The sequence below is a fragment of the Eretmochelys imbricata genome, chromosome 15, assembly GCF_965152235.1.
Source record: "Eretmochelys imbricata isolate rEreImb1 chromosome 15, rEreImb1.hap1, whole genome shotgun sequence".
Lineage (NCBI taxonomy): Eukaryota > Metazoa > Chordata > Testudines > Cheloniidae > Eretmochelys > Eretmochelys imbricata.
This window is the reverse complement of record NC_135586.1, coordinates 27,118,366-27,130,564: the sequence shown is the minus strand read 5'-3', so window position 1 is coordinate 27,130,564 and position 12,199 is coordinate 27,118,366. Positions and strand designations below refer to the sequence as shown.

At 40.3% G+C, this 12,199-nt stretch overlaps 1 protein-coding gene across 5 annotated transcripts in view; it reads left to right on the top strand.

The window, feature by feature from the left end:
- CLIP1 (CAP-Gly domain containing linker protein 1) overlaps positions 1–12,199 on the top strand; it is a 112,724-nt gene that overhangs the window by 32,457 nt on the left and 68,068 nt on the right. For all 5 annotated transcript variants that reach the window (XM_077835071.1, XM_077835074.1, XM_077835072.1 and 2 more), the window contains exons 2-3: positions 5,077–5,273; positions 6,984–7,555. In XM_077835071.1, coding sequence (XP_077691197.1) covers positions 5,180–5,273; positions 6,984–7,555 — 666 coding nt within the window. In that variant the 5' untranslated portion in view covers positions 5,077–5,179. The remainder of the gene's footprint in view (positions 1–5,076; positions 5,274–6,983; positions 7,556–12,199) is intronic.

The following is a 12,199-nucleotide window of genomic DNA, read 5'->3' as shown; positions in this document are numbered from 1 at the left end:
TTATGAACATGTGATAAAGAGCAGAAATAGAGAGTTTGCAGATGATGGGTGAAAATGCAGGGAAAGAGTAAAAAGATTAGGACTGTTTAATTTAGTTAGGGGATGTGAGAGGTGTGTATGAAATAATAAATTACATAGAAAAAGTAAATCAGGCAGTCCTATTTATTAAAATGCATTAAGGGGACATTCAATATAAATTGAAAAGCAGTGAATAAAAACAAATACAAGGAAATAGCCTTTTCTATACACATGTATAACTAACCTGTGGAACTCACTGCCACAAGATTGAGTCAAAATGTTTAGGGAGATTCTAGGAAACGATTATATAGATAATAAGAATATCCGTTTGGATTTGGCAGGAAAGAGTAGGAGGTATATAAAACCCGCATGCTTGAGGTCATAAGTCAACTTTTAACGGCCAGAATTTAGGAAGCAACTCTCTTTATGGCCAGGTTATTCCATAATTGTCCACTATGGGGTTCTGCACTTCCTTCTTAAAACTTTTTTACTGCCAGTGCCTGAGAGGACACAGAACTAAATGGATGACTGATCTGAACTGGTACAGCAAGTCCTGTGTTCCTGACTTCATACTGAATCCTCATTTATTGCAAACTTGGACTTGAAACCAGCAGAGTCAAACTGGCCATGATTATGCAATTGGGTAGAGTGAGAGAATGAAATTCTGGATTACAACATCTCTGTTGGTCCTCTGCACTCCTTATTGCAGCCTTTCTGCCCTGCTTATTTTCCTTCTAGGTTAATTTGTAGGGTTATTGCATGCCCTGAAAAGGGATAAACATGCAGGTTATTGTAAGTGGGACGTGCTTCAGAAGAAGAGTTAACTCCATGAGGTTTTAGTAATGAGAATCATTATGCGGAGTTAAATCTAGTACAAGGGTTCTCAAACTTCATTGCACCGCAACCCCCTTCTGACAACAAAAATTACTACATAACCCCAGGAGTGGGGACTGGGGACTGAAGCCTGAGCCCACCCGAGCTTACTGCCCAGGGTGGAGGGACCAAAGCCCCACCACCCTGGACAGGGGGCGCAAAGCCCGAGGGCTTCAGCCTTGGGCAGGGGGCCTGTAACCTGAGCCCTGCTGCCCAGGGCTGAAGCCAAAGCCTGAGCCCTGCCACCCAGGGCTGAACCCCGTAGGCTTGGACCTCAGGCGGTGGGGCTCGGGCTTCAGCCCCGGTCCCCAGCAAGTCTAAGCCAGCCCTGGCAACCACATTAAAACAGGGTCACAACCCACTTTGGGGTCCTGACCCACAGTTTGAGAACCGCTGATCTAATATTTCAATTTCAAGATACAGTATCTCACAACTCTGTACCTTTGTCAGATACCATGGTATTTCCTCTTTCTCCTTCTTTTGTATCCCTCTCTCGGTCTCAAAGACTTCCTTATCCAAAATGTGATGATTACCTTGGCTGAGGACTGTGTAAGATTCTCTTTCAAGCTAGTTGCTGGTACGTGGTCAGAAAGATGGGTACAAATTGCTTTTTAAGTTGAATTGCTCAGTTTAGTGCTGCCTGGTCCTTTTCCTCTCCTTCACCTCTCCCCATGGGTTTTGGCTTTGAGTTTAGGTTTGGGCAAGATCATGTGACAGAATCCAGGTAGCAATTTGTAGCTTTTCCCAAAAATACCTTTAAATCACAAATTCTTTAGGGAGAAGAAAATGGAGGCAGAAAAGCATATGAGCTGGCTTATTACAGCTAGCCTTGGAACGAACTACAGTCATGAATCTTGATTTTAAAATGTTTGTTTTTAGTGAAGAGTCAGTTTCCTTCACTTTGGGCTCAACGGTAAGCTGTCTTATTCAGTGTTGGTGGGACAGTGTTGCCTCTGAGAATACTGAAATGGGCTATGATTTTACTTATACAGCTGAGATCAATGAAGACTTGCAGTTGTAACCTGAAACTTTTGAAAGCAAGCGTTGCAATGGTGGTGTTCACAATTCCTGTATTACTGAAGTTGGCTACAAACCTAATCGCTGATTGATTAAATTACCAGCCTTTACTTAATAACTATAACTGTTTGAAAAATTTAAATGAGCAGGTATTCCAGTTGTTCAAAATGGACCTAAGATGAGTCAGTTGTACTGATGGATAATAAAAACTAGGTTTAGCATCAGTCTTGATTCAGTTTGCGAAAAGTGCTAAATTATGTTGAAATTATTTCTAAATCTTTCTTGAAACTTTAACGTTAATGGGATTGAAAGTTGAGAACTACCTGATTAGCCCCTTGTGTCAGAGGAAGTGCAGAATGGGGCTGCACACAGACCCTGGCATGGGGGTGGGGAGGAGACAGATGGGGCATACAGAACCCTTGGGATGAGGGAGGGTTGGAAGTGGGGCTGCAGGGAGCCCTTGAAATAGGGGGAGATGGGAAGATGGCAGAAAGAGAGAGAGAGCTTGAGGGGGGCGGAATGTAGGGATACAAGGACACTGATGGATGCAGTGTATTTGGCCTTCAGAAGCAACAAAGTGTGTGACCCTCTAGTTCAGGGGAGGCCAACCTGTGGCTCTGGAGCCACATGCAGCTCTTCAGTAGTTAATAGGCGGCTCCTTGTATAGGCACCGACTCCGGGGCTGGAGCTACAGGTGCCAACTTTCCAACGTGCTGGGGGGGGGGTGCTCACTGTTCAACCCCTGGCTCTGCCACAGGCCCTGCCCCCACTACACCCCTTCCTGCCCCTGAGCCTGCTGTGCCCTTGCTCCTCTCCCCCTCCCCCCCCCCAGCCTCCTGCATGCCACGAAACAGCTGATCAGAAGGTGCAGGGAGGGAGGGGGAGACGCTGATTGGCGGGGCTGCAGGTGGGTGGGAGGCGCTGGGAACGGGGCGGTAGGAGCTGATGCGGGCTGCTGATGTAGTACTATGGCTCTTTGGCAATGTACATTGGTAAATTCTGGCTCCTTCTTAGGTTCAGGTTGGCCACCCCTGCTCTAGTTATTCTTGTTTATAAAATGTATGCCTTCCTGTTCTTTCACAGCTTAGTCTGTATTTGTCATGACTGTCTGTCTGCTTTGATTTCAGAGGGCTCTTTTCTGTTGTTCATGCATGTGAAAGCTCAAGTTTAAGATTCATGGGTGATTTACGCATGCCTCACTGAAAGAATAGCCCCAGAGACTTTCTCTTCATTTAGTCATAACTCTAACAAAGGGGTTGGAGACATGTTTCTAGGATCACTTGATGAAGAATGTTACTTTTAGCAACCTCAGAATTTTCTTATTTATGTGCATAACTTAAGCGCCAAACATCAGAGGTGGTAATTACAGCTTGTTAGTAAAGTGTAAATTTTTAGCATAGCTATAAGAACATGGTTTGAATTTGGCACGGCTGACCTTGAAATAGTACAAGAATGCTTCACTTAGTCACAAAGTCTGCGAGGCAGCATGACTGATACTTTTTTTGTTTCACAGTGAATTGATTTTCAGCAGCTCTAGCATGCTGTCCATTAATAATACATGAAGAGTAAAATTTACTTTGGTAGGTAAAAGACATTGATGTTGTCCCTCAGTCTTCAGTGCTGTAGAATGAATTTCGTGTAGCTCACGAAAGCTTATGCTCAAATAAATTTGTTAGTCTCTAAGGTGCCACTAGTACTCCTTTTCTCCTTCATTACTGCTTCAGGATTTATCGTACGCCAAAATTGCAGGCCCGGGTGTTGGTAGTACTTGAACTGGGAGAACTAAAAGCCGCAAGCGTCTGCCCTGTGTACACTAAGATTACTTAGTACAAGACACTAAGGCTATGGCTACACTACAGAGCTTACAATGGCACAGCTGCACTGATGCAGACATTTTAAGCGGATGGCAGAAGCTCTCCCGCCAACATTATGCTGTCCACATTGGTGCTTAGGTCGGTGTAACTTACATCACTTGGGGTGGGGTGGCGGCTTACTCACACCCCTGAGTGACATACCTTATACCGACATAAGCTGTAGTGTGTACATAGCCAAGTAAATAGTAGGGTCAGGACCCACCTTTCAGTTCCTGCTTGTCATGCTCTGAGAAAATAGTTGAACAAGTAGAGTGTGATTTCTACATATCTAAATTTCTTCTAACCTTTTCCCCCAAGCTTTTGTTCAGCTCCCTAGTGCAATTTTAATAGTAATTTGTCATCACTGCCCTGTCAGTGTTTCTTTAACCAAAATGCTATTAACTTAAATGTTGCCTTTGTAAAATTTAGTGTATATCCAAGGTATGTTGACTGTAGAACAGTGTGTAGTTTTAAAGAAGAAAACCAAAACACAGGCTTTAAATTCAAATTATATTTGAAGGAAGCAAATTCTAAAGCTTTTGTAGTCAGGAGAAAAGATGCCTTCCTTCTCTTAGAGCAAAAATCTCATGGCATGTCTCCTTGGGAAACCTATAGCTGGTCTCTGAGTCAGAGCTGCTCTTTATCCCAGCAACCTAATTCCTCTTCCTCCTGACTCTGGTTCCAAAGGATTGGAGCTGGGGCACTGTATTGGGGACTTTTATGATGAGCTAATGGGTCTCATGATTCTAAATGCTGGATTCCAAGAGAACTGAGGTGGGTGTTTACTTGTTAGCTCTCTGAGTCTAACAGACTCTGCTGATCCATCTTAGCTTTTCAGTTCAAATAATTTTTAAAAGCTTTCTGTTTGTCCTAAGTCCCTTACTGACTTGCAGTTAGCTCTCTTGCTAGTCTAAATTTGTTTTCACTGGGCTGTTGCAACACTTTAAAAATACTTGACTTAAAACTGTACGGGGCATAGAATGATTACATCTGTGCTTGGTGGTGTTAGTAATGCTGTTAAGGGCTTTGTTTTTCATTCTTAAAATAGCTCTTTAGTTTAAAGCTCAAGCTGAACACAGCAGTGTTTAATGTCGTGAATTGTCTCAATGCTTTAGCTTCAGACTCAATTTCTTTCAGTAGGAAATAGTCTTCTAAAACGTGGGAAGTGCCTGACTCCCTCTGAGAATATTCGTGTTGTAGTTGTATGGGACTTTTATTGTACTGTACTTTCTGTACAGCAATTTCTTTACAAATTTTTTATTCTGTAGGATTTAAAATATGTATTTTATGTTGTCTCTAACGTTTTTATATACAGGCTTAACCCAAAGGCAGAAAACATAGAAGCACATACTGCATCCATGTTTGGGAAAAGATAGTTACTACGGACAAAGGGCATAAACATCGACGACATAAGAAAGATGAGTATGTTAAAACCAAGTGGGCTTAAGGCTCCTACCAAGATCAGCAAGCCTGGAAGTACAGCATTGAAAACATCTGCATCTGTTGCTGCTGGTAATGAAGATTTTAACATCTTAACACTTTTTTTCTTAAGTATCCTTTCTTCTAACAAAAACTAATTTGAAGGTTGCGGTTGAATTCTTATATATCTGGTCTAACTGAACTGATGTCTTCAGTACACAGTAAAATCTGAATTTACAAACTGGGCATAATTCTGAGTTCATAAGAAAAATGCATTTTAAAAAACTTAAAGGATTAGTTTATTTCCTTGAATGTTACTCCATTTACCTAGTGATATAATGTTCAAAGAATTGATCGTTCTAAGGAAGAGCATTCTATTTCGGAGTGTGCCGCGCTTCCAGACTTGTGAATTGTGAGCGGATCACTCATAACAAATTAAGGATACCTGGAATGCAGCTGACATGTCATTATGTGGCATATTATTGGTTATGTGAGGTCTGAGGTATGTGCTTGCCAGTATAGCCAACTGCTGTTTATTTGCCCCTCAGTACAGTAATCTCTTAAAGTGATCATGACATAATACAAGGCTTCAAGCCTTTTTGACAGTAATATACAATTTTACATTCTAGCTCGTAAATTTAAATTTAGTCCCGTGGTATTGTGTATTATTATTTTTGATCTTTCAGAAAGTTCCAGCTACTGAGTAAAATATGCTGGTACTTTAGAGTCTTAGAAACAAACATTCATTTCTGTATCCATACATATATTGTAAAGTCTTGAGGCCCAAAGCTCTCATCTTCTCAAAGCAGCAATTTTTGCCAAATTGACCATCTAGTCAGGCAGCTCAAAAAATGAAGCTGATGATTATTAAATGTATCCCATTTTTAAATGGTCCAAAGGAGAGTAATGAGCTTATGGTTAAAGCATAGGCCTGGGAGTCAGACTCCATGGATTCTAGGCCTGACTCTATGGACTTCCTGTAGGTTCAAGCTTTTTTGTACCTCTGTTTCCTCTCCTATCAACTGTGGCTAATACTACCTCAGTGGAGGGTTAGACTTAACTTGCTAAAGAGTAGGAGGACTTGTGGCACCTTAGAGACTAACCAATTTATTTGAGCATAAGCTTTCGTGAGCTACAGCTCACTTCATCGGATCAAATAAATTTGTTAGTCTCTAAGGTGCCACAAGTCCTCCTTTTCTTTTTGCAGATACAGGCTAACACGGCTGCTACTCTGAAACTTGCTGAAGAGTGTAAAGCATCTTGAGATGTTCAAATTAAATTCACAATAGAAATACAGACTGCGATGTTCAAAGGCACCTAAGGAAGTCAGGCATCCAGTTTCTGCGGGAAGTCAGATCTTGGATACCTTGGACAATCCCAGCACCAAAATGCAATTTTCAGTTATCCAGTTCTGATATGTTTATAATGGAACAATTTGGTACATATTCAGAATATGCTTAAGCCCAATTCAGAGTTCTGGGGCAAGCAATTTTTCTTGAAGAGTAAGTAGAACATTTTGTCGTCATAATGGTAAAGGTGGGCAAGTGGATTTTGTGCAGGGCTGGTAAATTTTCATTAAAACATTGCAAGACTGGATCAAAGGCTGTTTAGTTGTTAATTCCTTAAACTGGTTAAGGAAATGTGAGAATACTGCAATCTCAATAGAGTAGTAAAAAATACATGTTTACTTTCTTCCTTCAGAGTTACATACTGGATATTTTTTAATGGAAACAAGCTCATGATGCATACTGGAATATAAATGTGTTTTAACTGATATTGCTTCCTTATTGTGTTTGGCTCCAGTTCCAGCAGAAAAAGCAGTGTCCAGTGAAAAGCCGTCAAGCACACCCACCTCGGAGGCACATGATGACTTTGTGGATGACTTCAGAGTTGGGGAGCGTGTTTGGGTCAATGGAAACAAACCTGGCTTTATTCAGTTTCTTGGAGAAACGCAGTTTGCTCCAGGACAGTGGGCAGGGATTGTCTTAGATGAACCCATTGGCAAGAATGATGGCTCTGTAGCTGGAGTTCGGTATTTCCAGTGTGAACCTTCACGGGGAATATTTACAAGGCCATCAAAGCTGACAAGAAAAGTGCTGGCAGAAGATGAAGCCAATGGTACACAGACAGCTAATGCTTCTAGAGCTACTTCACCAACCTCCACATCAGCTGTTAGTATGGTATCTTCTCCTCCTGCAGCAGCTCCCCCTACAGGAATTCCTCAAAAGACTTCTCCACCAGCAGGCAAGGAACACTCCACTCCTACTCAAATTAGTAATCTTTCAAAAACTGCAAGTGAATCTATATCAAACCTCTCTGAAGCTGGGTCTGTAAAGAAAGGAGAAAGAGAACTCAAAATTGGAGATCGAGTTTTGGTAAGTTTGGGTATGAGTTCATCCCCATATCTCATTTCAATCTAACAACCTATAACTTTTGATATTGTTTAAATCTATTTTTTGTTAATTAGTGTTAAACTATAATCCAGATTCAAATACAAAGGTGGTCCATGGTGGTGGGGTGGGGATGATCACTGCCCACTACTGCATGGAATCAGAACCTGTGTGTCATATGGGCCCTACACTACTAACAGGTATTGAATATTCTCCTTAGCTTGTACAGTGCGGGACTGTGCTGTTGGAGCAGGAGCACCACAATTCCACCATGCCAGGGATGTATGATTCAGATGGCTGTGCAGTATAGCACAGTGTCAGCTGTAAAGCTGCAGATTTGTTCTATGCCATGGCTTGGGTAATACAGATACTAGTCTCCAGTTTCCATTTTTGTTTAATAATCAGATTAATATATATAATTTGCTACTGTTTCTTTTTATGGCCTACTAAATCAATTTCCATCTTGCTTTCATATTGATTTATAATCATACATTAGAGTCCTATGCTGCTGCTGCTGTTACATAATGATGCCACTTATCAACATCCATCTGGAATTTCAGAAATACTGATTTTTAACTGAAATCTTCAAAATTAACATTAATTTCAATGTTGTTTTCTGTGTTTTGACTACTGGGCTAAGTAAAGCTGCTACAGCTCTCTACTTTAGCTCATCCCATTATGCCAGAGTATCACGAACATATGGTGTAGAATTTCTGCACCCTGTGTGGAGATCTCCGAAATATTAATGCAGAACAGAGGCTGGTTTTGCAGCTTTCATTCTGTTGTGCTTTGCCAGCATTCAGTAAAACCCTTAATCATGCTTTAACAAGCTATTTATATTTTCTTCATCTTGCTCTAATTTTAAGCAGTACAATAGTGCTAACTACAAACTGCAGACTTGTCAGAGATTTTCGTCCAATCTTTCTTTTAGTCATTCAGGGCCCAATGTCTCCAGCAAGCTTCTCAACAGTAGAATGCTTAATGGCTCCCATTAGTTATGACAGGCAGCAACAGAAGCAGTCTTTTAAGACCAGCCATCACCTGAGGATTAGCTGTTCTGCCACTGCTCTGTGAGTTTAGTTGGATGCCCTTCATAAGCTTCAGAACAGAAAACTTCTGTATCACAGTTGTGATTTTTATTTTTTAAAATAGCTTCAAGTTTTCTTACTTGAAATGACCATTTTAAAGCTTTAAAATGCTGTGTATTGATTTTTGGCCTTAGCTTAGTCCAGTGCAATAGAACCTGGTACCTTTTTTGATAACCTCTTTGATGTGCGTCTGTGTCACAGAAGACTCCTGGAGAAAGATGTTCAGAGTTGTGGAAGTGGTATTCAGCTGCTGGATGTGAGCACCAAACTTTGGTTGTGGGAAGGCCCCACAGAACTGGAATTATGTTCTTACAGGACATTTTTAAAGGCTTCTAAGCACCAAAGTGGTGGATTTAAAATAAAATTGAATTAATATTTGAAGGGTAAACCCCACCAGACTTACAACCATTTGGGTCTGAACTATTGAGTGTGTCCCTTGTATTAATCACTCTTGGAGCAGGAGGTATAGCTTGCTGTACCTTTAGTATTTAAAGTATAGCAAATGAAGAGGCATCTTATGTTTAAATTTCCATTAGCTAAGACAGGACAGGAATTTGTATTACTGGCACAATCAGCATGTCTGAACATGCTGTGAAAATCTTGTCAAGAAAATTGCATGGATGTTATTGTTTTGTTTGTGGTGATACAATAAAAGTAATGACTCTGTGATGAAAAGGTGGGTTGACAAACAAGGATACAATTTCTAGGAGATTATTCAGTGTATCAAGTGAATGGTGAGCTACTAGTCCAATTCCCCAAAGTTTAGTAGTGACTAAAAAGGAATTAGGGTTATCTTTATTATCTCATGCATTTTTAAAAAGTGTAAGTGTGTGTGAGAGAGAGATCTTTATAAAGAATATCTCTCTGCTAGTCTTAGCTACTTAAACACTGACAGTCTAGTTAGTTGGTGCTCTAAGTCATTGCCTGAGGAGCTTGCAGTCTAATTAGACCGATCACACAGAATCTTCCTCTGTATTCCTATATGTTTCATCTTGAAATATATGATGGGACGGTGATAGCATTTTGCAGACATAGATTAATATGTTTGCACTTCATGGAGGAGGGTAGGGAGGGAATTTTCAGGGGGAATTTGACAGGAGGGGGGTGGTTGCTAGGCATGCCAGAATAGAGAGGGAGCTCTAAGCATATGGGCAGAATGGAAGAAGGTGCAAAAGAGTAATATGAAGTGAGAGGTGAGGCTTGATTCACTGGCAGAGTGAAGCTGAGGAGCTTTTGTTTTTGCTGTGTTAATAAAAAATTAAAGATCCACCATTTAACCCTCCTTCCCCATCTATCAGATCTGACTTTATCAGGAGGTTGACTCCTGCCTTCGCTTCTCCAACACTGCCAGCCTTCATTGCCCATTCATTAGTCCAGTGGTTCTCAACCAGGGGTACGCTTACCGCTGTGGGTACGCAGAGGTCTTCCAGGAGGTACATCAACTTATCTAGATATATGCCTGGTTTTACAACAGGCTATGTAAAAAGCATTAGTTAAATCAGTATAAACTAAAATTTCATACAGACAGTGACTTGTTTATACTGTTCTATATACTATGCACTGAAATGTAAAAGTACAATATTTATATTCCAATTGACGTATTTAATTGGTAAAAATGAGAAAGTAAGCAATTTTTCAGTAACAGCGTGCTGTGACACTTTTGTATTTTTGTGTCTCATTTTATAAGCAAGTAATTTTTAAAGTGAGGTGAAACTTGGAAGTACGCAAGACAAATCAGACTCCTGAAAAGGGGTACAGTAATCTGGAAAGGTTGAGAGCCACTGACTTAGTCCACTTCTCTCTCAAGGACCTTTCTGACCTCCCCCATGCTGCCCCAATGCAAGGGAGAAAAGCTTCTTATCAAAATGTGCATAGCCACCACTTGTCGTCCTCAAGACTCTCCTCTGCCATTATACATACTGAACACTGCAGTCTGACATTGAGTAGGCAGGTGGCGAGTTGAGACTGCTTCTTGTTATGCTCATTTTACCACTACCTCATCCTTCCTGATCCTTGGTTTGCCTTTCATCTTCCTGTTGTCTTGTCAGACTTGTAGATTGTGAGTTCTCTGTGGTAGTGACTTTCTTTTGTACAGTGCCAAGCACAATGGGACCGTGATCTTTGATTGGGCCCTACAGAGTACTGTAATGCAAATAATTAATAAATTACAACAAAGTACATCATGCTGAGGTAAAATATAGAAGTTAAATAATCAATACATTTTTCAGTTTTTTTTTTTTAAATGTGTGTGGGTCTTTTATAGCTGAGCTTCAACATTTGCATCAGTGGTGTGTGAGTGTGTGTGTGTTGTTTTTAAATCTAACTTCTTGGACTAATCAGTGTTCTAGATGCTAGACTCTGCTCTGCTGATGTCATCCCAAACAATACATTTAAATCTCCAATTTGATTTCTATAGTACAAAAATAAGTAAACTTAGCTGAGGGAAATTCAAAATGGCAATCTTATTTTGTAGAGGTGTGGGTTGCAGCTGATTAGTTAAGATTGCATTCTGAAATGGATTTAAAATGGGGCATACATTTCTGTTTACATGCAGGTGGCCCTTCACTGTGAAATTTGATACTTTTTATGTTCTTTGTATTTTCTATGTAATGTTTATTTGATTTTTAAAAAATACATATTTAATGGACATTGTTTGAAATTGGTCTGTCTGCAATTCATCGTTGGCAGACTGACCTTTTTGTTGACTGATTTTTTAATACACACACACACACACACACACACTGTTTGAACTGAAAACGTAAGCAGAATCGGTAGCTGACATATAAATGTTCTCTGACATGCACACAACTTTCTCCATCAGCTGCTATGCTCGTCAATCGGATTTTCTCCTACAGTGGGGAAGGCTTTATATGCAGCTGCTGAGAGATGTTGTATAAGCCATGTCTAAATCATTTACATATTAAATACACGTAAAAACTAATATATATATCACTTTTGTTGTGACGCAGTTAAGAGCTCTTTCCCCTACAACATACCTAACACGGAAGCAAGAAAATGAAAAGTTTAACCCATTTTCTGATACCTACTGTCTCTTCCTTCATTGCCACTACTACATATCACTGACTCACATCACAACTTTAACTCTGCCCTCTAGCATTACTAGCCTTTCAACACCAGCATTACCAAATTACCCCATCTTAACATTACAACCAACAATGTTGGGAGGGGAAGTTTAGTAAAAGCAGTTAGGCATAAGGAGCATTTGAGGAGACAGTTAAGGTTTTGTCCATGGTCTCTGATGTATGCACTGGTAAAATATGTGCCTGTGGGTGGAAGACAGTTTTATAAGTTAGTTTCTTCTTCTGTGGTCTTGTTTCAAGTACATTAATTGTTTCACAACAGTTTTTTGTGTATTAACTTTGGAGTAGAACTTCATAACATTGCATGTTGCTATATTCAGCTCTCCCAAATACTTCTATTAGGATACTAATCTCTGTCCAAAACAAATATAGATCTAGTCATAGAAGTAGCTTCCATCATACATCAGTCATACAGAGAAGGGAGCCCTGAAGGATCTTAT